The sequence below is a fragment of the Pongo abelii genome, chromosome 7 (assembly GCF_028885655.2).
Source record: "Pongo abelii isolate AG06213 chromosome 7, NHGRI_mPonAbe1-v2.0_pri, whole genome shotgun sequence".
In the NCBI taxonomy this organism is placed as follows: domain Eukaryota; kingdom Metazoa; phylum Chordata; class Mammalia; order Primates; family Hominidae; genus Pongo; species Pongo abelii.
In genome coordinates this window covers 88,153,227-88,180,143 of record NC_071992.2, presented here as the reverse complement: position 1 = coordinate 88,180,143, position 26,917 = coordinate 88,153,227, and the positions used below count along the sequence as shown (strand labels likewise).

At 39.9% G+C, this 26,917-nt stretch overlaps 1 protein-coding gene and 1 non-coding gene across 5 annotated transcripts in view; one reads left to right on the top strand and one right to left on the bottom strand.

Moving 5' to 3' along the window:
- The window catches only part of TERF1 (telomeric repeat binding factor 1), a 37,755-nt gene extending 20,490 nt beyond the window's left edge, over positions 1 to 17,265 (bottom strand). The window contains exons 1-5 of one of the 4 annotated variants that reach the window (XM_054560957.2): positions 16,907 to 17,265; positions 12,093 to 12,188; positions 5,334 to 5,455; positions 3,309 to 3,395; positions 647 to 796 (exon numbers count right to left, since the gene is read on the bottom strand). In XM_054560957.2, coding sequence (XP_054416932.1) covers positions 647 to 796; positions 3,309 to 3,395; positions 5,334 to 5,455; positions 12,093 to 12,188; positions 16,907 to 17,216 — 765 coding nt within the window. In that variant the 5' untranslated portion in view covers positions 17,217 to 17,265. 4 annotated transcript variants of the gene reach the window in all.
- Positions 7,092 to 7,195, top strand: LOC112134756 (U6 spliceosomal RNA). The gene has a single exon (XR_002916116.1). It is a non-coding gene; the product is annotated as a U6 spliceosomal RNA (small nuclear RNA).
- Positions 17,266 to 26,917: the final 9,652 nt, after the last annotated feature.

Genomic DNA, 26,917 nt, shown 5'->3' with positions numbered 1-26,917 from the left:
AGCTAATTTTTTTGCATTTTTTTAGTAGAGACGGGGTTTCACATGTTAGCCAGGATGGTCTTGATAACCTGACCGTGTGATCCACCTGCCTTGGCCTCCCAAAGTGCTGGGATTACAGGCGTGAGCCACTGCGCCCAGCCCAGCTAATTTTTTTGTATTTTTTTGTAGATAAGGGGTTTCACCATGTCGCCCAGGCTAGTCTTGAACTCCTGAAACTTGGCCTCCCAAAGTGCTAGGATTACAGGCATGAGCCACCACGCCTGGTCTAGAAAAATTTTAAAAGGCCCTTCTTTAATACAATTCTATTTTTCCCCAAAAATATGTCTAAAAACGTCTTTAAAATTTACTTAAATTAAAATGAATATTTGCTTTTGTCTATGTCTTATTTTTAATTCATTCTAACTTTTCCCTTCAACTTTTTCTTTTGAAAATTTTCCCAAACCAATTTTGAAAAGTTACAAAAGTACATATCACCCATAAATCTTTTAATTAGGTCCACAAAAAGTAACATTTTACCACACCTTTCTACAAAACCACAACGAAAAATTCTGATTAGTTTTAAAGGATTTCTATTTCAAGTATTCTCCTTTATTATAACATTTCCTTTAAGTCTATTATTAGAGTCACTCTTGAATAATATGTATACCTTCATTAGAAAGGTTGATGATTTTTCACTTAGCACATAATTCACGTAACTCTTAATTTTCTCCATCATGTGGTTGTAGCTGAAGTGTTGAAAAAAGGAATGAAATGTATCTTTCTGAGAGATTATCATAAGCAATTTGCTTTTGAAAGGCTAAAGAAAACAGAAGAAATATATTAACATAAATCACACAAAGTTACAGATACAAGATTTTTGTCATATTATTTAATTGAAAAGAAATCACTTTATAAACTCAGAGACACAGATATTTTTAAAATTAAGTTTTAAATGGCATGCCAATGTACCTTTTTCTGACTTCTTCCGGCCTCTCCTCATTTTAAAAAATATTTTAGATTTTAGACAGATTCAAAAAGATATGTATTATAAACCAGAGTATCCATTACCCAGTTTAAGAAATAAAACATAATCGATATGGTTAAAATCCCTGTTTACTTCCATAGTCTCATTGTATCCCCTTTCCTCTCCTAACTGTAACCATTACCCTGAATTTAGAATTCACCATTCCCAGGAATTCCTTTACTTGCACTACATATGTATGTATCCACAAATATGTAGCATTGCTTAGCATGGTTTTAACTCTACAAATGTTGTATGATGCACATTCTTTTGAAACTTGCTATATTTTACTCAATTCTATGTTTACAACATTTATCCATGCTGATCTGATACTCCTAGAAGCTGTTATTTTTGCCATTGTAAAGTACTACACTGATCAAAAACATCACTTATTCATCCATTCTTCAAGCCTATTGAGGGATTTAGGCTACTTGCAATTATTGTATTGCTCTTCGACATTTTTCTACACTATCTTCTGTGCATTGTATGTGTTTTTCTTGAACAGTCGCTTTTTCAATGCTGGCTGCACAATAGAAGCTGTAGAACTTTAAAATAATTCTTAGGCTCAATCCCAGAGCAACGGTCTCAGGAAGTCCTTGGTTTTTTGTTGCCTTTAAAGCTTCACGGCTTTTAAAATATGCAGTTAAAAGTTAAACCAGCTATTCTAAGGTATTATCTAGAAGTGAAATTGCTGGAATGCATGCTTAAAACATTTTGCTAAAATGATCTCCCAAAGAAGTACCAATTTACAGTCTTGAAAGGAAGTTATGGCAGGCAGTACAATCATTTCTCAATTTGTTGAGACAACTGTTGATATTCTAAGACATTTTAATTGATGCCAGTCTGAGGGATGGGAAGTGGTATTTCAATGTAGTACTTAATATTGCCCTAATGAGGCAACATTAATACTAGTGAGGTTAAGTACTTATCTTAACCTCTTAATATTTCCTGGCCATAAGTTTTCCTCTTCTGGGAGGTATAAGCAGAGTAGAATTTTCAGTAGTCTCATAGTGCTATGGAGAAAATATAAGGGTAGGAAACCCAACAGACATATCAGGCTATTGGCTGAAATTTCTGGAGGGTTATACCCCAGGGACAGGGTTAAATTAGAGATAGACAAAGCCTTGCCAAAACTGCCCAACCTACTCTTTACTAGGCCCAGGTTCCTTACTGGATTAAGGTAGTCACTCTGCAACTCTATCTACTAATGTTATCAAGGGAAGGTGCTCAATCTGATTATTCATCAGGGAAACAAACTAAAATCCAATGGGATAGCACTACATATTTGCCTGAATGGCTAAAATGAAAACCCAGATGTAAGGTGTGTGGAGCAACTAGAATTCTTTCACACTACTGGAGGAACTGACATAACTACTTTGGAAAACAGTTCGGCAATATCTACTAAAACTGAGTATGTACACATCTTATGACTCATCAGTTCTACTCTTCATATAAACCCAAAAGAAATGCATATATTTGTTCCACAAAATGTATGGGGGGAAAAAATTGCACCTGTACTGGACACATACAGACTTTTTTGTATCTTTTTGTCCCTAAACAGTATAACTATTTACATTGTGTAAATTATTATACATAATCTAGAGATGATTTAAAGTATACAAGAGGATGTACATATGTTATATGCAAATACTATATTATTTTATTATTTATTTATTTTTAGAGACAGGGTCTCTCTCTGTTGCTTAGGCTGGAGCGCAGCGGCAGCGTTATAGCTCAGTGCAGCCTTGACTTCCTGGGCTCAAGCAATCCTCCCACCTCAGAACTACAGTATTGCGCCACCACACCTGGCTAATTTTTAATTTTTTTGTAGAGAACAGGGTCTCGCTGTGTTGCCCAGGCTGCTCTTGAACTACTGACCTCAAATGATCCTCCTGCTTCAGCCTCCTAAAGTACTGGTATTATAGGCATGAGCTATTGCACCCAGCCTCTTTTTACTTTTTTAATATGACTACTGGAAAATTTTATTTATTTTTCATTATTTATTATTTCTTCTTTTTGGAGAGATGAGGATCTCTCCATGTTGCCCAGACTGGTCTCAAATGCCTGAGCTCAAGGGATCCTCCCACCTCAGCCTCCCAAAGTGCTGGAATTATAGGTGTAAGCTACTGCGTCCAGCTTATTAGAAAATTTTAAATCACATATGTGACTTGCGTAGTTTTTCTATTGCACAGTATTATTCTATACTGTTTAAAAGATAAAGCATTCTTTTCTCCTCCAATTTTCTTTCAGTTTTCCTCATTCTACATAAAAAGTTCTAAAATTCTATGGTTTCAGTTTAAATAATTACCATATAAGAATTTGGATCACCAAATATTCTTTCAAAGACTTCTTCTGCTTCTTTAAAGTTGCCATTTTCCATACAAACAGCTATAGCCTAAAAGATGAAAAATAGCAACCTTAGACTGCGTTTAAAAATATCCAATAGTAATGTGTCTCAATGAAGTCACACAAATGGGGGTCATTTTTGTCAGTGGCCAGTTTGTGCAGTTCCAGTAGTGACTGATTCACATTTTTTTCCAAATGTAATGCACACTCCATCGCATTCAGCCCGCTCTCCCAGTCATCACAGTATGGTTTCTTGATATCCTGAAGGAAGATTCGGCCATCTCGTTGGCTTTCACCTGAATGAGCAGGTGAAAGCCATCAAAGAATTGGGTGACCACGTGACCAACTTGCACAAGATGGGAGCGCCCGAATCTGGCTTGGCAGAATATCTCTTTGACAAGCACACCCTGGGAGACAGTGATAATGAAAGCTAAGCCTCAGGCTAATTTCCCCATAGCCGTGGGGTGACTTCCCTGGTCACCAAGGCAGTGCATGCATGTTGGGGTTTCCTTTACCTTTTCTATAAGTTGTACCAAAACATCCACTTAAGTTCTTTGATTTGTACCATTCCTTCAAATAAAGAAATCTGGTACCCCCCCCAAAAAAAAAAATACCCAATAGTTATTTAATTATTAAGATAACTCAGGTAAGTCTGAAATCCTCTGCTGAAAATATTTTTATGTAGTTTAATAATTTTAATTTGATAAATGATATAAAATACTTTTTCAAAGACAAAATAAGTGTCGCTTGAAATGACATGAAAAATTTGCACTGGTCCCGTGCACATTTATTCATAAATGCCCAGCATTCTATCTCTAATTTAGACCAAATTATGTATTAATAAATAAATTAGAAGCCATACCACATACATTTAGGACCCACCTAAATATTAATTTTGAGTAAAAGGGAAATGAGAGGAGGTAGATGATGTTTGTGATGATTAGGATACATAAAATTTGCTAGTCAGATCCCTGGAAAATATCTAATACAAACCTAAGAAGCTAGATGTTTTTTAATGATCTTTTTTTTCACGCATTGGCATTTTTGGTAACGTGGTAAGACAGGACCACTTACCATTTGGGTAGCTATGTAAACTTGGTAAGCTACTTAACCTCTTGGTGCCCCAGTTACCTTATACGTAAAATGGTGGAAACAATAGTACCTATTTCATAGGATTGTTATGAGGATGTAAGAGTTTTATGTGAAAGAGTTTAGAACAGTGCCTGGCAAATGGTAAGGAATATATTAAATGTTTGCTATAAACTTTGTCACCCATTCGACTTTACAGTAGTGTATTAAGAAAGACCTGCTTTCTCTAGCAGCCTAAAAGATTGCAATAACATGACAAATCTCTTTGCTCTGGGTTGAATTCATAAAGGAAGCAGTCGTTTTTCTGCCCATTTTCTTTTCTTCAGGTCCTAATTCTACTCGACAATCACCACACTAATTCTTGGGAAGGCGGGGAATGACCTGGATTTTCTTTTATCCAACCTGAAAAGAAATTTTTAAAATTCTCAAAAGAGAAAAAGTTTATTTAACTAAGAAAGTACCTAGTATTTGCTTTGACTGCTAGCTATTTTATCTTTGAATGACGTCTTTGGGCTACTTACTGTCTACTATTATTGTCCCTACTTGGTTAAAATTTTATATATCCTTGATTACAAAAATCTAAAATTTGCCATTAATTAAAAATATTACCTACTTTTTACATAATCTTTAAATATCAATTGGGAGAGCACAAACCCCTGGTTTTTAAATTTTCTACAACATAGGGGCAACATATACTTAAGTATGGCACATTAAGTTCCAGCCCCCAGGGCTCGTGTTAAGATTATAAACCAAAGGTGAAATTTCTGAAGAGAAACAATACATTAAATTTTACTACTGCTCAACTTCTACTAGGTTCCTCTTAATTTCTTTTAAATGTTAAATTTTCTTATTTTCTAGAAATATAATAATTATAAGCATAAAAGTAATTTATTCATACCTGAATTTTAATTAAATTCTGTATTTCTTCATGAAGTTTGTCATGTTCCTTTTCAATTGAACCCCAAATCATCAGGGCTGATTCCAAGGGTGTAATTCGTTCATCATTTTCAAACTGTGCATCTTTTAAAAACAGAACAAAAATAAGTAACTCAGAAAGCTAAGTAGAACTTTGTCAGTTTTTAATAATGCATTCCTTTAAATATTTACTGAGTGTATACTATGTGCTAGGTACTCTTCTTGTTTATACCAGTTTAGAAGTGATTTTATTTTCTAAGTTAATTTGCTCATTAAGATCAATTTCAAATGGAAAAAGCTGATGCAATTACAATCATTTGAAGATTTTCTTTACAAAAACATGAATTTTAAGAATGAAAGTAAACTATTTTATGTAACATGTCATAGCAACAGAATTCTTAAGTGGTTCCTAAGTCTAATGCATTATAACAAACCTCAAGACAGGCCAGTTTTCTCACCTATAAAATGGTGACAATAAATACTATCTCACAGAATTTATGTGAATATATAATGAGATAATAGTTGTACTATTATTAAGCTTTCCTAAAAGAGTTGTGATCAAGTTATTCAGAACAAAGACTCACAACAGCTGATAACTAATTACACAGCAAATTACACAGCAACAACCCATTCGGACATTCAAGAGCCTTCACGATAATGTCTTACATGTCTAGCATCTACAGTCTACAATTCATTCAATAAATATTTATTGATCACTCACTATATATAGGCACTCGCCTAAAAACTTGGAATGGCTCAGTGAATAAGACAAAATCCTGCTCTTATGATGCTCACATGCTAATGAGAAATAAATACAGTTTCAGAGCAGTAAACCATACAGTTTCAGAGTAGTAAGAGCTAGAAAAAAGAAAAAAGGTTCTGGAAATGAAGAATGGTAGGGGAGAGGGAAGCTCTTTCAGACAGGTTAAAGACCTCTCTGAAGAAGTGACCAGTGGCGCTGAGAACAGCATAATGTGAAGCAGAAGGAACAGTCACACAAAGATCTGGAAGAAAAACATTCCAGAGGGAATGGCAAGTACGAAGGTCCTGAGAGGAGTTTGATGTTCAAAGGGCAGGAAGAGCCAGGTGGGGGCGTGTGCCTATAGTCTCAGCTACTTGGGAGGCTGAGGTGGGAGGACCGCTTGAGCCAGGAGTCTGAGGCTCAGTGATCAATGATGACGCCACAGCACTACAGCATGGGTGACAGAGCGAGACCGTGTCTTGAAAAAACAAATACAAAGGGCAGGAGGAAGATCGGTGGGCAAGTTGGATGCATACTCTTAGAAAGATGATGGAAGAGGCAAGTAGATGTCTGTTTTGGAACTTGTTCTGAATGTAGAATAGAACCTGCTAATGGACTGCATGTAGAGCATGAGGAAAAAATGAAGGACTCTTGGGTTTTAATAATTGGATAAATGGTGCTAACATTTACTATCATAGGAAGAAGCCTGGGTGAGGACCAAGTTTATGAAGTTATATATGGAAATCAAGAGTCTACTATCCAGGTAAACTATAGTTTATTTTCAAAATAATGCTAATGTTTTCATTTTGTCTAGACTACCTTCCCCCCACCCCCACACCACATCTGAGGATGTGGATAGACTACCATTTTTATACTTTCTTTCTGACAAAATCTAGCAATTCTTACAGGCATAGTGCAAACTGCACCTCTTTCTTGAATGCTGTCTTCACCCCAGCAGCTAAGAGACTAGGAAATGTCCTTTCTCTAAATCGCCTGTATGTGCTTGCTTTGGCAGCACATATATAAAAATTGGAAGAATGCAGAGATTAGCATGGCCCCTCGAGAAGGATGACACAAAAATTCATGAAGCATTGCATTAATTAAAAAGAAACTCTTGTATCATTATTCATTTTTTAATGCCCTGCAGTACTTTATACTTACCTCAACAACCCTAATAGCTTTTATAGTGTCTTGAAGAAAAAAAACTTCTTACTCTATAATGCATAATATTTCAAATTTTGGGGGGCAGAAGCCACTTAAGTGTATTTTTCTAAACTCCTGTTAATTCCTAGCACAGTTGTAGTTCCATAGCAAATATGCAACAAATAAGCATAATAAAGAGAATTTTTTATTTTTATTTTTACTTATTTATTTTTTGAGACGGTGCTTCGCTCTTTTGACCAGGCTGGAGTGAAGTGACACAATCTCGGCTTACTGCAACCTCTGCCCCCTGGGTTCAAGTGATTCTCCTGTCTCAGCCTCCCAAGTAGCTGGGATTACAGGTGCCCACCACCACGCCGGGCTAATTTTTGTACTTTTAGTAGAGACGGGGTTTTGCCATGTTGGCCAGGCTGGTCTCGAACTCCTGACCTTAGGTGATCCACCCGCCTCGGCCTCCCAAAGTGCTGGGATTACAGGCGTGAGCCACCGAGCCCAACCAAATAAAGAGAATTTTAAATAGCCCATCCTTTTTTCCTTGAAAAGCCAGAGTGAGCATGCAGTTTAAATATTCGTAGTTTCAAATATTTTTACTTTATTTCCTGTTGTCCTCTCCGAATTGTTTTTCCAATATTTTAGATATAAAAATATATTCATTCACATACCAAGTCTCTTTATATTCCAGGTTCTGTGTCAGGTACTCAAGATACAAACATGAAAAAAAAATTTCCTGACCTTGTGGAATTCACGTCCTAGCTATGGAAGAAGACATGCAGACAAACCAATATAACTGGTACTTTAATGGAATTGTGCATTATGCCAATGGTTCTCAATGTTTGCTATACCTCAGAAACATCTGAAGAGCTTTTGAAAAATATTGATGCATGGCCAGGCGCAGTGGCTCACGCCTATAATCTCAGCACTTTGGGAGGCCAAGGCAGGCGGATCACGAGATCTGCCAATCAAGAAATTGAGACCATCCTGGCCAACACGGTGAAACCCTGCCTCTACTAATAACAGAAAAATTAGCCAGGCATGGTGGCGCACGCCTGTAGTCCCAGCTACTCAGGAGGCTGAGGCAGAAGAATCGCTTGAACCCGGGAGGTGGAGGTTGCAGTGAGCCAAGATGGCGCCATTGTACTGCAGCCTGGCGACAGAATGAGACTCCGTCTCAATAAGAAAAAAAATATTGATGCCTGTACCCATCTCCCAGAGAGATTAAATTCTCAAGCAGAGTCTAGTGTATTTGAGGAACATGGTATTAACTTTAAGTAGGAATACTAGAAGTGAATCTTTCATGAAACAGAAGTCATCCAAATTGGGGCATTAAGGATAAACAGATGATAATTAAGTATAGAGTACAAGGATGGGAAGGAAAATGGAGCAGCATAAGGTAAGAAAGAGGTGTACAAAAGATATTCATGCTAATAACTAACACTGAGTGTTTTATACAGTAAGATCTGAGAGCTAGAGGTCACACACCTAGCAAGTAGTACAAGCAGACACCAAGACACTTAAAAATCACTTACTGTGCCTCAAAAGTAGTGAAATGAAAATGCAAAGGTAGACTGCCTAATTTTTCTTCCTCATTTTTCATCTGCTTGCTTTCTTTCAAGAACTAGTTTCAACACATTTTCAAATAAGTATTTCTTGACTGACGTTACTTAACCGTTCTCACTTATCTGCCTTCCTTCTTATAAATGTGACATATAGAAAAACGTATGTTAGATCTTAGCTTCAAAAAATTTACAGTATAGACATTCACTTCCAGGTGGGATGTAGTATATTGCAGCACACAAAACACTCACACTACAACTAGAAAACAGTTAGATAAACTCCAAAATCACGTTGCTAAAGACATAGGATAGCCATGGAAGCAATGAAAATGAGATGAACTAAAATTCCAGAGAGAATCCCTTCTGAGGTGAGTTGCTGATTTGCTGATTTTGGATAAGGCTGAGGATCCAGTGTACCCCAGCCAGAGAGACTTTACTGGGGAAAGACAAATAAGAACAGCTTCTGGTGGTTTCTTTGGGGCTGGCACGTCGACTGGAAACTAGAGGAACTGCAAATATGATTGGCTTTTCTCCACAGGACATGTGCTGAGTTCCAGGGCAATGCAATAGGCTGCAGTGGAAAGGCATATTAAGTCTCCCAGAGTTTTGGGAGGCCTAGGCGGGAGGGTCACTTAAGGCCAGGAGTTCAACACCAGCATGGACAACATGAGACCTCATCTCTACAAAAAATTAAAAAATTAACTGGGCCTGATGGTGCACCTGTAGTCCTAGCTACTCAGGAGGCTGAGGTGGGAGGATCACTTGAGCTCAAGAGTTTGAGTCTGCAATAAACTATGATGGTACCACTGCATTCCAGCCTGGGCCAGAGAGACACCCTGTCTAAAAAAAAAAAAAAGCTTAAAGTTCCATGAGAGGAGGATGACAAGCATTTCCCCTTTAAGATATCTGCTGTATTTCACAGCTATGTGGGGGTCTACAGCCACATCACCCCAAACATGTCCAATCTTGTCAAAGCTATGTGGGGTAGGAGACTAAACCCAATATGGTAGCTACTAGCCATACATGATTACTGCACAGCTAAAATATGGCTAGTTTGAATTGAGATGCACCTTAAGTATAAATTACACATGAGATTTCAAAGACTTACTCCAAAAAAACATAAAATATCTCATTTGATTTTTTTTTTTAAGAGATGGGGGTCTTGCTGTGCTGCCCAGGTTGGGGTGCAGTGGTGTGATCATAGCTCACTGCAGCCTCAACCTCGTGGGCTCAAGTGATCCGCCCACCTCAGCCTCCCAGAGCTGGGATTACAGGTGTGAGCCATGTGCCTGGCCTTACTAACATTTTTTACACTGATTACTTGTTGACATAGTGTTTGAGAAATATTGAGTTAAATAAGATTATCAAAATTAATTCCACCTATTTTAATTATTATTATTTTTTTTTAGCTACACCTGCTGGAATGGGAATTTCTAAATTTCGTAACAGGGTTTCATTCTGTCACTCAGGCTGAACGGAAGTGGCACAATCACAGCTCACCACAGCCTCAACCTCCTGGGCTCAAATGATCCTCCCACCTCAGTCTCCAGAGGAACACACATGGTTAACTTTTTAATTTTTTTTTTTTTTTTGTATTTTTAGTAGAGACGGGGTTTCACCGTGTTAGCCAGGATGGTCTCAATCGCCTGGCCTCGTGATCCACCCACCTCGGCCTCCCAAAGTGCTGGGATTACAGGCGTGAGCCACCACGCCTGGCCAATCTTTTTAATTTTTTGTAGAGACAGGGTCTCGCTATGTTGCCTAGGCTGGTGTCAAATTCTTAGGCTCAAGCGACCCTCCTGTCCAGGCCTCCCAAAGTACTGGGATTAGAGGTTGAGTCACTATGCCTGGCTTACTTTTCTTAACATAGCTATTAGAAAATTTTAAATTAGACATGGGGCTCACATATCTCTTTTAGGCAGTGCCACTATAGAGCAAAACAAAAAAAAAAGGGTTATGTATAGCTGAAAATCCAATACATAAAATTTTAAATGCTGCCTCAGTTGAGTGCATTATGGTGAAATACATTGATTCCTGACAGCTGACCCTGGCCTATTATATCTAGGATATATCCAAAAGAGTATCCTGGTAAATTCCAAAATTAAACCATGAGATCACACATAAAATCTGGATTCCCCCCCGCCTTTTCTGGAGAAAAGGTTATCCAGGAAGCAACTAAGATGTGCTGAACAACTGCTATGTGTAAAGCACTGCCAGGCACTTTAGAATACTTTTCCACCCTAATTTAAAAAACAACCCCGTTAACAACAGTGTCAACTTATAGTCTGCATGGTCTAGAATTTTGCTCCAGCCTGCTATTTCTCCAGCAACTGGCCCAGGCCTACCTATGGCTCTGTCTCTTTCACAACTATTCTGCCTCTATCTAGTTCTATCCATTTATGGTCCTGGCACCAACTCCAGACCTACCCTCACCCCCCAAACAAAGCAGACTACACCAGCCAGAGCTACTTTAGTGAGGGCCTTGACAGTGGTGCTAATACACTGGGATTTTATGTAAGACAACACTTCAATAAGCAAGCAGTTTTATGTAAGTACTGCCCACTACTCAGGATTGTTGGAAAAGTATTTTGTAAATTATAAAAACCAATCTAAATACAAAATTATTTGCATCAAATAGCCTTTTAAAATGACCATGTTGTAAATACCAGCCATTACTGATAAACTGAATCAGCCTTGCCCATTACAATCTAAAATGGAACTACAGAGACAAGGGAGAGAGATTACAGCTATAAACTGTACTTCTTACATAAATAAGTGCTGGCATCAAGTTCAAATAAAAGGTTTCAAATATAATAGTTGCCAGTAGAAAACAGAGTGTGTATGATTCGAGTCACCACAAAGTTACAAAATAGAGTCAACGAAACACACTTCCCCAACAGTAGCATCAGAATCACCTGGGAATTTATTAGAAATGTACATTTCAGAGCCCCATACCCATCCTACTGAATCTGAAACTCATGAGAGTTTGGGAGACTCAGCACTATGTTCTTTTTTAAAAAAGTCCTTTAAGTAATTCTGGAGCAGGCTAAAGTTTGAGAACCAATGTTCTAAGAAGACAGGGACTACGTTTCTTTTACTTGCTTTAGGTATGACTGTATGTGTACACACACATATACACACACACACACACACACACACACCCAACACCCCTATGCACCAGACACTTGTAGGCAAACTTCCCCCAAAAACATCTGTTTCTTCCCATTGTCTTACATTTAGACACAGATTGAAATATTTCCAATATAAAATAAAAACACATATTTACCAAGGGTTTTTCCTGCCGCAATTCTTGTCAAAAACTGACATATGTATATCGTTCTCAACTGGTAAGCTGTTAGACTGGATAGTCCATGAATAATAGCTAAAAAAGAAAAAAAGTAAATTTTATTAAAATCAGACTTGATCCAGTAGTGCCACTGTGTGGTTTGTTAAGTAATAGGTTACAAACATATTGTAAAAATTATCATAAATTTAGAGTTGTACATTTAAGATCTGATTAAAATTCAGAACAAAAAAAAAGAATAGCAATGAAGACATTTCTTACAAAATATAACTTTCACATGTAGAATAAAAATTGTTGAAAATTCTTTCACAAGTAGCAGTCTACATTAACAAAAGAGATTTAGATACAAATTGTAAAATGTGTAAAATCATTGGTTGGAAACTTATACCTAGAAACATTTCATATAATAGAAAATATTTTATATTATTTCTATCAAGGTTTCAGTTAAGTGAGTCTGTTTAGCTTACAAAGTTGTATTTTAAAACATATTAATATTAACCTCCCCAAAACTTGAATGCCCACCCAGATGTTGAGTCAGGCAGTGACCACATACAATACCAAGTAAGCCATACTCCTGGACCACAGTGAGCTTTTTACCATGTAGCAATGAGAGACAAGCGATTGAACTACTGAAGTAAAAATGTGGTGAGAACTTTAAAAAGACAAGTACAGAACGCTCTGGAAGCATATAACAAGAAATCTGTGTGTTTAAGTATCTTCTGCACAGACGAGGTGTCAGGGAAGGCTTCTCTGAGGATATAATGTCTAACCTAAGACCTGAAGGTGCCACTACTACCATTATACTTAACCCAGGGCTTGGTTGGTGTATATAAAAAACTTAAATAACTAGCAAACTGAAAAGCAGTTCTGTAGCAATTAGGCATATAAGACAAATATATTTTTACCCAATTTCCTCCCTCAATTCTAACATAATCTTATGCTACACCAGAGATTATCTGGACCATACACAGTCATAATAGAATTTAACAGGATTTTAAGAGAGCACAAAATTTACATAGAATTTAAACACAAGCCATTCAATATTTACTGAACATCTACTGTCAGCCTGTGTTAGGAGGTGATGACTTAAGATAGCCAGTCTCTGCCCCCATGAAGGTTTTAATCTGAGAAGACACAATTAAACAAAAAGTTATGTAAGTAACTAATTAAAATTTTAACGAGTACCACAAAGGATAGGTGCAGACATACCTCATTTTATTGTGCTTTGCAGAGAGCATGTTTTTTACAAATTGAAAGTTTACAGCAGCCCAGCTTGAGCCAAGTCTAACGGCACCATTTTTTTTTTTTTTTTTTTTTGACACGGGGTCTTGCTCTGTCGCCCAGGCTGGAGTGCAGTGGTTCATCTCCGCTCACTGCAAGCTCCGCCTCCCAGGTTCACGCCATTCTTCTGCCTCAGCCTCCTGCATAGCTGGGACTACAGGTGCCCACCACCACGCCTGGCTAATTTTTTTTGTATTTTTTTAGTAGAGACGGGGTTTCACCCTGTTAGCCAGGATGGTCTCAATCTCCTGACCTCGTGATCCGCCCGCCTCAGCCTCCCAAAGTGCTGGGATTACAGGCATGAGCCACCGCGTCCAGCTCATATTTCTAACAGTACCTGTACCTGTCACATTTTGATAATTCTTGCAATATTTCAAACTTTTTCATTATTATTGTATCTGTATGGTGGTCTGTGATCAATAATCTCTGATGTTACTATTGTAAAGGTTCTGGAGTACCACAAATCATGCCCATATAAGACACAAACTTATTCCATAAATATTGTGTGTGTTCTAACTGCTCCACTGACCAGCCCTTCCCCTTACTCCCTCTCTTCAGGCCTCCTTATTTCCTGAAACACAACAATATTGAAATTAGGCCAATGAGTAACTCTACATGCCCTCCAAGTGTTTCAGTGAAAGGAAGAGTTGCATGTCTCTCACTTTAAATCAAAAGCTATAAATGATTAAGCTTAGTGAGGAAAGGATGTCTAATGCCACGGTAGGCTGAAACATAGGCCTCTTGTGCCTAACAGCCAAGTTGTTAACACAAAGGAAAAGTTCTCAAAGGAAATTAAAAGTTCTAATCCACTGAACACATAAATGATAAGAAAGTAAAAGAGCCCATTGCTCATATGGAGAAAGTTTGACTTGGATAGAAAAAAAAAAAAAAATCAAACCAGCCACAACATTCCTTTAAGCCACAGCCCAATCCAGAGCAAGTCTAAGAAGGCTGAAAGAGGTAAGAAAATTGCAAAAGAAAAGTTGGAAGCTAGCAGAGGTTGTTGGTTCATGAGGTTTAAGGAAAGAAGCCATCTCCATGACATAGAAGTGCAAGGTGAAGCAGCAAGTGCTGAAGTAAAAGCTAAAAGTTATTGAGAAGATCTAGCTACAATCACAAATGAAGGTGGTTACACTAAACAACTGATTTTGTTTTTTTCTGAGACAGAGTCTCGCCGTGTCACCCAGGTTGGAGTGCAGTGGCGTGACCTTGGCTCACTGCAACCTCCACCTCCCAGGTTCAAGTGATCGATTCTCGTGCCTCAGCCTCCTGAGTAGCTGGGATTACAGATGTGTGCCACAATGCCCAGCTAATTTTGGTATTTTTAGTAGAGATGGGGTTTTGCCATGTTGGCCAGGCTGGTGTCAAACTCCTGACCTCAAGTGATCCAACCACCTTGGCCTTCCAAAGGGCTGGAATTACAGGTGTGAGCCACTGCATCCAGCCAACAACAGATTTTCATTGTAGATGAAACAGCTTCATATTAGAAGATGTCATAGAGAACTTTCATAGCCAGAGAGAAGTCAATGCCTAACTTCAATATTTCAAAGGACAGGCTGACTCTCTTGTTAGGGACTAATGCTGATGGTGACTTTAAGTTAAACCCATTGCCCATTTCTCATTCTGAAAATCTTAAGGCCCTTAAAATGATACATCAACTTTGCCTGTGCTCTAGAAATGGAACAAGATGACAGTGCCTCTATTTACACCATGGTTTACTGAATATTTTAAGCCCATTATTGAGATCTACTGCTTGGAAAAAAGATTCCTTTCAAAATACCATTGCTCATTGACAATGGGCCTAACCACTCAAGAGCTCTGAGGGAGACGTAAGTACAAAGAAATTACTGTTGCTTTCATGCCTGCTAACACAACATCCATTCTGCATCCCATGGATCTATTGTTCTGTCTCCCTGTCCCAGCCTTACAAGTAACTGTGAAATAACCAATCTTCTTTTTGTTCTGTTTCAGCTTCCTTAAGTCCTTACTGTCTATAAAGCCAACCCCAACTGCTCAATTCATTGTGCACTTATTTTATGGAATTAAGTATTACCTGAAACCAGAAACACAATAAAGCCAAGTGAGGTCTTTAAACTAAACTTAGTTGCAAACAAGATCGGGGTGCTAGGTGTACTCATTGTTACTAGAGTTAGGTTGCTTCTGTGCCCTTTTATCTGACAGAGTAAGGAAATACATATTCGTATAGTAACCTATGTCTGCACATGCATATGTAAATATTTCTGAGTCATCTATACCTACATGAGCTAAACAGTTCATACTGATGTCTCCAACTCTAAGCGAACTCTAAGAGAATTCTGAGGAACTAGCTTCATTCCAGGATTTAATTTTCTACTTAATGTTAATTATCCCTGGCTCCAGTGTTAACCGCAATATAGAGGAAAGATCCTTGAACTGGAAGATAAAGCATGGGGCTGAAACACTCCCTTTTAACCTATCAGTACCTTAAAACTAAGATTATTTGCCTAACTCACAGCATTATGGTGAAGATGAAATGTGTCAAAATGTCTGAGAATTCTATTAAATAGCATAATTATAGTATTATAAACATACACTTGCACAGTAATTTTAGCGCCAACTATGAATGAAGTACCAGAACATCTTTCTGTTGTTTTTCAAAAAGCTACGCTAGGCCAGGCGCGGTGGCTCACGCCTGTAATCTCACAGCTGCGGTGGTGGTGCACGCCTGCAGACCCAGCTACTCCAGAAGCTGAAGCGGGAGGATACCTGAGCCTGAGGAGCTCGAGCCTGCAGTGAGCTGTGATGGCGCCACTACACTCTCCAGCCTGGGTGACAGTGAGACCCCATCTTGGGACGGGGGCGGGATGCAGCAGATTTCATGAACAGTTTCATTCATTCATTTATTTATTCATACAGGGTATCACCCTGTTACCCAGGCAGGACTGTAGTGGCACGATCTCGACTCACTGCAACCTCTGCCTCTTGGATTCAAGCGATCCTCCCACCTCAGGCTCCCAAGTAGCTGGGGCTTGCAGGCATGTGGCCAACATTTACTTTTATTCTGAGACTATACAGAATAAAAGTAACTGCTGTAGAGCCAGCAGGCCAAATGAGGTTTAATAGCTCACAAATTAACATAAAACACTGATGCCTGGGGGGTCACTGGAGGCCACAGGGACTGCTGAATATTACTACATGAATACCTGAGTAGAAAGCGCCAAAAGAGACAAAGGTACTGGGTTGAGTGGAACTGTATACATTTTAAATCATTTAATGTTTGCATCAAACCTAAACGGGGTCTTATTCTCATTTTATCGAAGAGGAAATCAATCTGAGAAAAACTCAGGTGCCGACAACAGGCGAACCGGGATTCGAACAAAGTTCAGCCCGGAGCCTCGGACTCCCAGCTAATCGGCCGCAGCAACCCCTCTCTCCCGACCTCCCTCGGCGACGTAGGGAACCAGCCCTCTGCCGCGCACCACGGAGCCCGCATCCGCCCCCCGCGTAGTCCCGGCCCGGACGCGGTCAGCCCTCACCCTCTGCGCTGTTGCGGGTCCTGCGGAAGTCCTCGGAGCGACCGTCGCGGAAAGCTCGGCAAAGAGAGAGGCAGAGGAAATCGAGCATCCAGCCGGCAGCCACGGCCTCGGCCTCGGCCACCAGGCCCGCGTCCTCCTCCTCCTCCTCGGGGGCCCCCACCTGCACCTGGCACTCGAGCAGTTCCTGGCATTCGAACTGCTCCTCGTCGTTTCTCTCTGTTTCTGCCATCTGCTCTTCGGTAGGGTCGGCATCCCTACCATCCGCACAGCCCCGCGGGCTCGGGGCCGCTGAGGCGACGTCCTCCGCCATATTAAATGGCTTGCGTGGGTACTGCCCCTTCAGGCGCCGAGTAACGATTGGCTCGCACTCGAGGGCGCGGGGCGTGGCCGCGGAGAGTCTCTTCCGCCGGCGGGACTTGGGCTAGCTGTTCAAGCCTGGCTTCTGATTGGCCGACACCTGTTCCTGCCTCTGGGTGTTGAATTTCCCGCCAGTCTAGGGCAGGGCTTTGTAGGTAAACGGGAGGATTCCATACTGAGCGAGGAGTGAGATTAGGATAGGAGGAGGCAGCTTTATCTTCCTTATTCCTTGTAAAATGCAACCTTGACTGGAACAACAACACGGTTATTTAAAATGAAAACACATTTGCATGCAGCCTATTTCAGAAAGAGATGGGCAATGAGAACTTGTCACTATTAGACAAGCGTAACACTTTTAAACCCTGGTATTTATCTAACAGTTACTACGTGATCACGAACAACAACTATTACAACTGACTAACATCCATGCTTCTCCAACCTCGAGATGCATCAGAATCAGCCTGGGGGCTTGCTAAAACACAAATTGCTGGGCTCCACTCCCAGAATTCCTGTTCTGCTGGTCTAGCTTGGGATCCTTGAATTTGAAAGTCTAACGCTACTTGGCTGGACACCACATTTTGAGATCAGTGCTCTAGAAAGGGTGTACTATAATGGAAATGTATCTCAATCAAGGTTTGAGATCGAGTATAGAATGCGGTTTGTAGAAAATAAGTGAATGCTTATTTTGAATTTTGAAACTTAGCACAAAAGGAAATTCTAAATGGGGATGGGTGGTCTGGTTATTGTTTTTGTTTTTTGTTTGTTTTTTTTTTCCTTTGAGACAGGATTTCGTTCTGTTGCTCAGGCTGGTCTCCAACTCCTGGCCTCAAGTTGTCCTCCTGCCAAAGTGCTGGGTTTACAGGCCTGAGCCACCACGCCCGGCTCCATTTTCTGTTCCTTGATGTGGGTAATGGTTACATTAGTGTGTTCACTTTATGAAAATTCACTGAACATCGTTTATGCACTTTTCAGTATGTGTGTCATAATTGAATAAAAAGTTTACTTTAAAAGCCTTTCTGTTTATAACGCATCCAACATCATCAAAGCCTTTCCACATTTTCACACACTTTTTGTTATTGTCTTTAATGTGGTACAGTTTAAGTGTTGAGTAACTAAGGCACTGTATTCTAGTATTAAGAATGCTTAGGTTGGAATATTCCCTACCAGTTACTCACTAGCTGTGTGACCTTGGGTAAATTATGTCTCAGTTTTCTCATCTGCATAATGTGAATAATGATAATACCTGCACGATTAAAGGGCTTGGTAAATGTAAAGAGTTTAAAACAAAACCTCAGCCAGGCACAGTGACTCACTTTGTAATCCCAGCACTTTGGGAGGCCAAGGTGGGAGGATCACTGGAGCCCAGGAGTTTGAGGCCAGCCTAGGCAACATAGTGAGATCTCATCTCTACCGAAAAAAAAAAAAAAAAAAAAAGCTAGGGAAATAGTAAGTGCTCAATTAGTATTAGCAGGAAGAGCAGAATATTTGTGCTGCCAGGAAAAATGATGATGCATCAGAAGAGATCTCTTCTTCAGGCTCCAATGGTCCCGTAGGAAGTAAGTTCTGTTTTGAAATAATACAGTGGAATGGGGATAGAGGCTAAGGGCATAAGGGTTATGGCACATTATGAACCTAGAATTACGGACTGCATATTTGTTTTCTCCCCAGATTTGCACGCTGAAGCCCTAACCCCCAGTGGGATGGTATTGGGAGGTAGTGCCTTTGGGCTGGAGTGGGTTAGGAAAGAGAATCCTGTGTGATTTCAGTGATTTAGAAGTGATCCCTTGAGTAAAATTATATTTCTTGCAAACCTGAGTTCATGGAGTAAGACTCACAAGTATAGTTGACTTTACATCATTTAATGGGACTGTTATAAGGGGAGAGATTCAGTCTGTTTTGTGATGATCCTAAGAGCACAACCTGAAACCAAAGATTGAAGGTTTGGGGTGGCAGATTTGACTTCATATCCCACATGATTCCTAACCATTCAGGCTTTCCCACAATAAAGTGCCGATTTCTACTGCCAGGTACTGATTTCTCACCACTGGAATCATTAATGATCCTGCGATCATGGTATCTCCCCTGCCAGGTAAGTATACATCTATGATTCTGGATGCCAGTAGGCAGAGATACTGTGGAAAGATTCCCATAAAGCCTAGATGACATTCCCCATGCTGTTGCATTTCCCAAGACTGTTTTTGATTTGGATTATTTCCTAAACAACACTTTGAAATCTATAAGTTTCCTAAATTCTTATGTCTACCATATTAAATAATTGTGTTTTAACCCATATTTTAGTCTATCCTATTGCTAATATAAACTAATGGTCTTATTATGAATTATATACATTGCTTTATTTTTGCATTTATAAATGTCTTGTGAATATCCAAACTACATATGTACTTTTGAAACATCCTTTATTGAGTACCTATTATGTGAAATGTACTGTGCTAGGATGGTGCATGGTAAATATAAAGATACTACTCCTCTCCATAAAGAATTATAGACCAGTTGGTAAGACAAGCAACACACACACATTGTACATAAACATCAGACTAATGAGTGATGCTAACAGTAACCCTAATAGGAGTTTGGTGGAGGTGCAACCACCCAATGGGTTCACCTTGCTCACTGCCTAGACAGGCTGATTTATCAAGACAGGGGAATTGCAATAGAGAAAGAGTAATTCATGCAGAGCCGGCTGTGTGGGAGACAAGAGTTTTATTATTACTCAAATCAATCTCCCCGAAAACTTGGGATTGGTGTTTTTAAGGATAATTTGGTGGGTAGGGGACCAGTGAGTCAGGAGTGACAATTGGTCGGGTCAGAGATGAAATTGTAAGGAGTCAAAACTGTCCTCTTGCACTGAGTCACTTTCTGGGTGGAGGCCGCAAGACTAGATGAGCCTGTTTATTGATCTGGGTGGTGCCAGCTGATCCATTGAGTGCAGGGTCTGCAAAATATCTCAAGCACTGTTCTTAGGTTTTGCAATAGTGATTTTATTCCCAGGAGCCATTTGGGGAGGTTTAGAATCTTGCAGCCTCCAGTTTCATGACTGCTAAACCATAACTTCTAATCTTGTAGCTAATTTGTTAGTCCTGCAAAGGCAGTCTAGTCCCCAGGCAGGAAGGGGGTTTGTTTGGGGGAAAGCGCCATTATATTCTTTGTTTCAAAGCTAAACTATAAACTATGTTCCTCCCAAAGTTAGTTTGGCCTACACCTAGGAATGGACATCTTGAATGTTAGAAGAAAGGTAGTATCGGTTAGGTCAGACCTCTTTCACTGTAATTTCTCAGTTATGATTTTTGCAAAGGCGGTTTCATAGGGAGAGTGTCTAAGCCAGTGGGATTTCATTAAAAAGGTTTGAACAGAGATGCGTTGGGGAAGTACCTGGGTATGAACTGATCTTCTTTAAAGTAAATTTTACAGGGCCTAAAACACTAGTTTCGCTATCCTCATAAATAGTTCTCAATCTCGACCTCACGTCACATGTTCTCAGTTGGCTGAGTTATACTTTGTGTTCACTAAATCAGAATTTCTAAGGGCAAGGCCCAAGCATATGTGTTTTTCAAAGTATCTCTAGGTGATTCCACTATAGAACCAGGGTCGCTAGCTACCAAACCATACAAATAAAATGAACCACTCCATTTCGAGGTAGTGGGCATACTATATAATAATGATAAAGAAGCACACTCCTACTCATAAAGACTTCCTCCCTTTTCAGAATCAATAAGGTAATGCTCAAGGACTGAAGGAATGTTTTGAGTTTAAAACAAAGCAGGTTTCAGGAAGAGAAACATTATCTTAGGCAGTTCTAATCATTTAGAGCTTTTAACATATTTAAAAGATCTTTGTAGCCTCTTGAGACTTTTTTTAAGTTGTTTTATGCATTACAGGATCCGTGCGTAGCCTGGGTCTGACAGAATACAGGCACTGTGGTGGTGGGGGCTCACTCTGCAAGAAAATACAGTTAGTTGAAAACTGGAACCCAGGACTGACTCTCCATGGTCATTTCGTTTGATTGTTTTGTTAAAAAAAAAAACAACAACAACAAAAAACAAGGCCGAGTGCGGTGGCTCATGCCTGTAATCCCAGCGGTTTGGGAGGCCAAGGCGGGCGGATCACTTGAGGTCGGGAGTTCGAGACCAGCCTGACCAACATGGAGAAACCCCGTCTTTACTAAAAATACAAAATTAGCCAGGTGTGGTGGCGCATGTCTGTAATCTCAGCTACCCGGGAGGCTGAGGCAGGAGAATCGCTTGAACCCAGGAGGCGGAGGTTGGGGTGAGCCGAGATTGCACCATTGCACTCCAGCCTGGGCAACCAGAACGAAAATCCGTCTCAAAAAACAAACAAACAAAATACAGACAAAAAACCTTCTAGTGTATGCCGTTAACAAGTCCCTGATTAGCCACTATTTTTAATAAAACACATCTCCCAAAAGCAAAAGCAATAGCATTGTGTGAGAGTAAAAGAATATGACTACAAACAGCTGGGGAACTAGGGGAAGAATCCCGTTTCCACCCCCTGGAAATAAACCAATGCCCAATAAAACAACGCATCCTGGTGATGTTTTCTACCCTTGAATAGAGAAATAACAGGAAGCGCCTTGACCTTGACAGCACTAAGAAAGAAAACCATGAACAGCCTCTACTTTTTGAAGCAGCATACGAACCACATATATGTAATTTTAATTTTCTAGGAGCCACATTAAAAAGCATAGAAAGAAAAAGGTGAAATTAATTTTAATATTAGAAATATATCCTAACTATTATTTCAACATGTAATTTTAAAACTCGGATATTTTACTTAAAAAAACAGTTTTCAATATCCTGTGTGTATTTTACACTTACACACATCTCAGTTTGGAGTAGCCACATTTCAAGCGCTCAAATAGCCAAGTATGACTAGTAGCTATCATACTGGACAGCACAATCCCATGCAGTTAGGATTTCAGGCTCTGGAGTCAGAGTCCTAGATTTGAATTTGTCTTTCTTTCTTTCTCTCTTTCTCTTTCTTTGTTTCTTTCTTTCTCTCTTTCTTTCCCTCCTTCCTTCCTCCCTCCCTCCCTCCTTTCCTTCCTTCCTTCCCCCTGTCTCCCTCCCTCTCTCCCTCCCTCTCTTTCTTCTTTTCTCTTCTCTTTTTTTCTTTTCTTTTCTTTTCTTCCTTGACTAGTCTTGTTCTGTTGCCCAGATTGGAGCACAGTGGCACCACCTTGGCTCACTGCAAATTCCACCTCCTGGTTCAACTGATTCTTCTGCCTTGGCCTCCCAAGTAGCTGGGATTATAGGCGCCCCCCAACCACGCCCGGCTAATTTTTGTATTTTTAGTAGAGAGAGGGTTTCACCGTGTTGACCAAGCTGGTCTCGAACTCCTGACCTCAAGTGATCCTCCTGCCTCGGCCTCCCAAAGTGCTGGGATTACAGGCATGAGCCAACATGCCCGGCCTAGGTTTGAATTCTTTCTCCACCAATTTCTCTTTACCCTTGAGCAAGTTGATTAGACACTTTACTCCTATGTTCTCGTTTGTAAGGTAAGAACAACACCTACTTTAAAGAGGTGTTTGATGGTTGAAGGACTAATAAATAGTTGTGGTTGTTGATAGTCTTATCCAGTGTTATCTTTCCACTATACCAAGTGAAAATCTAACTCATCTGAATGTTTGCATTTAATCTACCTCTTTCACTGAGTAGCTTTGTTTGATTGTGGGGATGATTCTTTACCTCTCTATGCCTCTTTCTTTATCTGTCTCATTGGAAATAATGGTTCCAAACTCAGAGGGTTGACATCAGAGTTAAATGGAAAAATACATCCAAAAGTGCTCTGTAAACTGGCAACAGTCATTTTTAAAGTAGAACTAGAGCCATTGATGGATGGCATGATTTGTGACTTAAAAACAATTGGGATTGCAGTGGTGGTTACGTGATTGTGTAAAAACTCAGAATTGTACCCTTAAAATGGTTGGATTTTCCTGCTTGTAGGTTATCCTCAATCTGATTTTTAGGAAAAAGCAATTTGGGGGATTCCTGTTTTTAAAATATAGTTTTCTTTTCTGTGGACTTCTCAGAGCTTTAAATACACTAATGTGGATCAAGAATTTCTGAGTGAAACATGTCCCATAATTGATCACTGCACTCCTTTTTTTGCAGAACATCCTATATAATTATTGTACTCTGGGAACCACAGGTTCTTGACCACTGAAAGCTTCACTGAAAAATCACTAACATAAGGCAGATTGATTAACAGAAGAAAAGGCATACAAATTTATTTAATGTGTGTACATGGGAGCCTTAAGAATGAAGACCCAACATCCTGAGCCACAGTAAAGAATACAGACTCAGAGGGTGGCCAGAAACAGGTTATGTTGATAAATCAGCAGGTGATGAGGGAGAAAGTAACAAGCTTGGCTAGCAAAGGTGGCCTTGTTATGTAGATGAAACCTCCTTGGAGAGAATAGATGGTAAATGTTTCTTTTCAGACTTTTAAAAGGGTCAGACACTCAACCTCTCCTGGATTCAAGAAAGGCATAGAAAGGGGAGGGGGCATGGCGGCATTAATGGAAATTCTCTACAGATGCATATTTTCCCCACAAAAGACAGCTTTGCAAGGCCACTTCTATTTGCTGGCCAGGTGGCAGCCATTTCAAAATATGTCAAAGAAATATATTTTGGGGTAAAATATTTTGATTTCCTTCAATATCAACAAACACAATTTGAGAAATGCTGCTGTAAACTACCAGGCAAATATATGCAGATAATTGTTATTAAGTTTATTCCATGATATCTAAAGATTATAGAAGACTCAGATCACTTGACCCGTTTGACCATGCCCTCCTCCTGGATGCGTTTTCTTTATTTGACTTACAGGATAACATCCTTTGCTGGTATTCTTCACACCTCGCTAGCCACTTCTTAGTATTCCTTGCTGACTATACCTCTTCTTGCTAAACTGTAAATGTTGTAGTGTCCTTAACCTCAGCTTTTGAACTTCATTCCCTAGTTGATCTTATCTACGCTCTCTGTTTAATATCATCTAGTTCCTGTTGAGACCCAAACATAAACCTCCCTCTCTAAAATTTCTGCTGAGCACCCCCACATCACTGCTTGGATTATTGTGCATCTAAAATTGACAAGTTCAAATATAACCCATACCCCATCAAACTAGACCACGCTTGTCCAACTCACGGCCTGTGGGTGGCATGCAGCCCAGGACAGCTTTGAGTGCGGCCCAACACAAATTCATAAACCTTATTAAAACATATGAGATTATTTTGTGTTTTTTTAAAGCTCATCAGCTATTGCTAGTGTTACTGTATTTTATGTGTGGCCCAAGACAATTCTTCTTCCAATGTGGCCCAGGGAAGCAAAATGACTGGACACTGCTGAACTAGACCTTACCTCGTCTTTCCCATCTCAGTCAATGGCACTGCCATTCACTTAGCCAATTAATTGGGTCAAAGACACAAATTTCATCTTTGATTCCTTTTTTTATCTCACACATCAGATCTAGTCCTTCAACAGCTTTGGTCAGATCTACCTTCAAAATAGATCCATAATCTTACTATGTACCGTGATCTATATCTCCACCCTCAGCCAATTGACCCTCATGTCTCATGTGGCCCACATAGTAGCCTCACAATGACTCTCCTTGCTTCCACTCTTGCCCTGCCATGGTCTATTTTTTTTTTTTTTTTTTTTTTTTGAGCCAGAGTCTCGCTCTGTCACCCAGGCTGGAGTGCAGTGGCACAGTCTCGGCTCACTACAACCTCTACCTCCTGGGTTCAAAAAATTCTCCTGCCTCAGCCTCCCGAGTAGCTGGGATTACAGGCACCTGCCACCACACCTGGCTAATTTTTGTATTTTAAGTAGAGATGGGGGTTTCACCACGTTGGCCAGGCTGGTCTCGAACTCCTGACCTCAGGTGATCCATCCGCCTTGGCCTCCCAAAGTGCTAGGATTACAGGCATGAGCCACTGCACCCAGCGATTTTTTATACAATAATCTGAATGGCCTTTCTAAAATGTAAATCACAACTTATCATTCGCCTCCTCGAAACCTACCATGATATGTGATCCTTTTTAGAATAAAACCCAAACTCTTTATTAAAGACTACAAGGCCTTACATAATATTTTCCCTACCTAGTTTTTAACCATATCTATTAAAAAATTCTGTCTGTTGCCACCACTGCTATAGCCATTCTGGCCTTCTTGCTGTTCCTCAAATAGGTTAAGCTTGTTCCTGTTCCAGGGTCATTGCACTTGCTTTGACTTGATTGTTTTCTCCAATATTTGTATTGCTCCCTGCCAACCCATTTCATTCAAAGGTCACCTTTCTTCAGAGATACTTTCTTTGACTATTTAAATATTTTCTATCTACAGTACTCTACATAGCATGTTTCACTAACTGATGGTATTTTAGTTTTCTCTGTCAGTCTTATTAAAAAAACAAGGTACACTAAGGAAGGCATTTTTGTCTGTGTTGTCCACTACTGTATCCCCATGGCTAGAAAACTGCTTATCGTGTGGTGGACATTCAGTTGATATTGAATGAATCTGTTACATTTTTCTTAGACATGGCTAGAAGAAAATTGATACTCAAAGAGTAGAAAACACTTTTATCAGTGAAATTCCTTATAGATTTGAAAACATCAGCTATTAAGAACTCAATAGTACTCTCAGATTTGCTGTTTATCCACAAAAAACAGACGCTTCAGTTTTTATCTTTGTCTCCTTTCTGAATAGGAGGGCAGACCAAGTCCCCTGAGACAGATACTAATGATGATAATGATGATGATCACATCAACCACACTGTTTTAGTCTAAATGAGCTGCTATAACAAAATGCCACAGACTGGGCCATTTATAAACAATAAAAATGTATTGCTCAAAGTTCTGGAGGCTGGAAAGTCTAAGATCAAGGCATTGATTGTTGAGGTGTCTGGTGACAGCCTGTTCTGTTTTTCGAAGATGGTGCTTTCTTTTTGTGTTATTAATTGGCAGAAGGGGCAAGGCAGGAGTTCCCTTCAACCTTTTTTTTTTTTTTTCTTTTTTTAAATAGACCAGGGTCTTGCTATGTTTCCTAGGCTTGTCACAAACTCCTGGGCTCAAGTGATCCTACTTCCTCAGCCTCCCCAATTGCTGGGGTTATAGGCATGAGCCACTATACCCAGCCCAACCTCTTTTATAAGGACACTAATTCCATACACAAGGGTGATGTTCTCATGACTTAATCAGTTCCCAAAAGGCTCTAACTCTTTTCTTTTTTTTGAGATGGAGTCTTGCTCTGTTGCCCAGGCTGGAGTGCAGTGGTGTAATCTTGGCTCACTGCAAGCTCTGCCTCCCGGGTTCATGCCGTTCTCCTGCCTCAGCCTCCTGAGTAGCTGGGACCACAGGTGCCCACCACCACACCCGGCTGATTTGTTTATATTTTTAGTAGAGACGGGGTTTCACCATGTTAGCCAGGATGGTCTCGATCTCCTGACCTCGTGATCCACCTGCCTTGGCCTCCCAAAGTGCTGGAATTACAGGTGTGAGCCACGGCGCCCAGGCTGCCCTAACTCTTAATATATCACGTTGGATATTCTGTTCCAACATATGAATTTGAGGGTGACACCACAATTCAGACCATACCACGTACTTAGCGTTTATTGCATGTG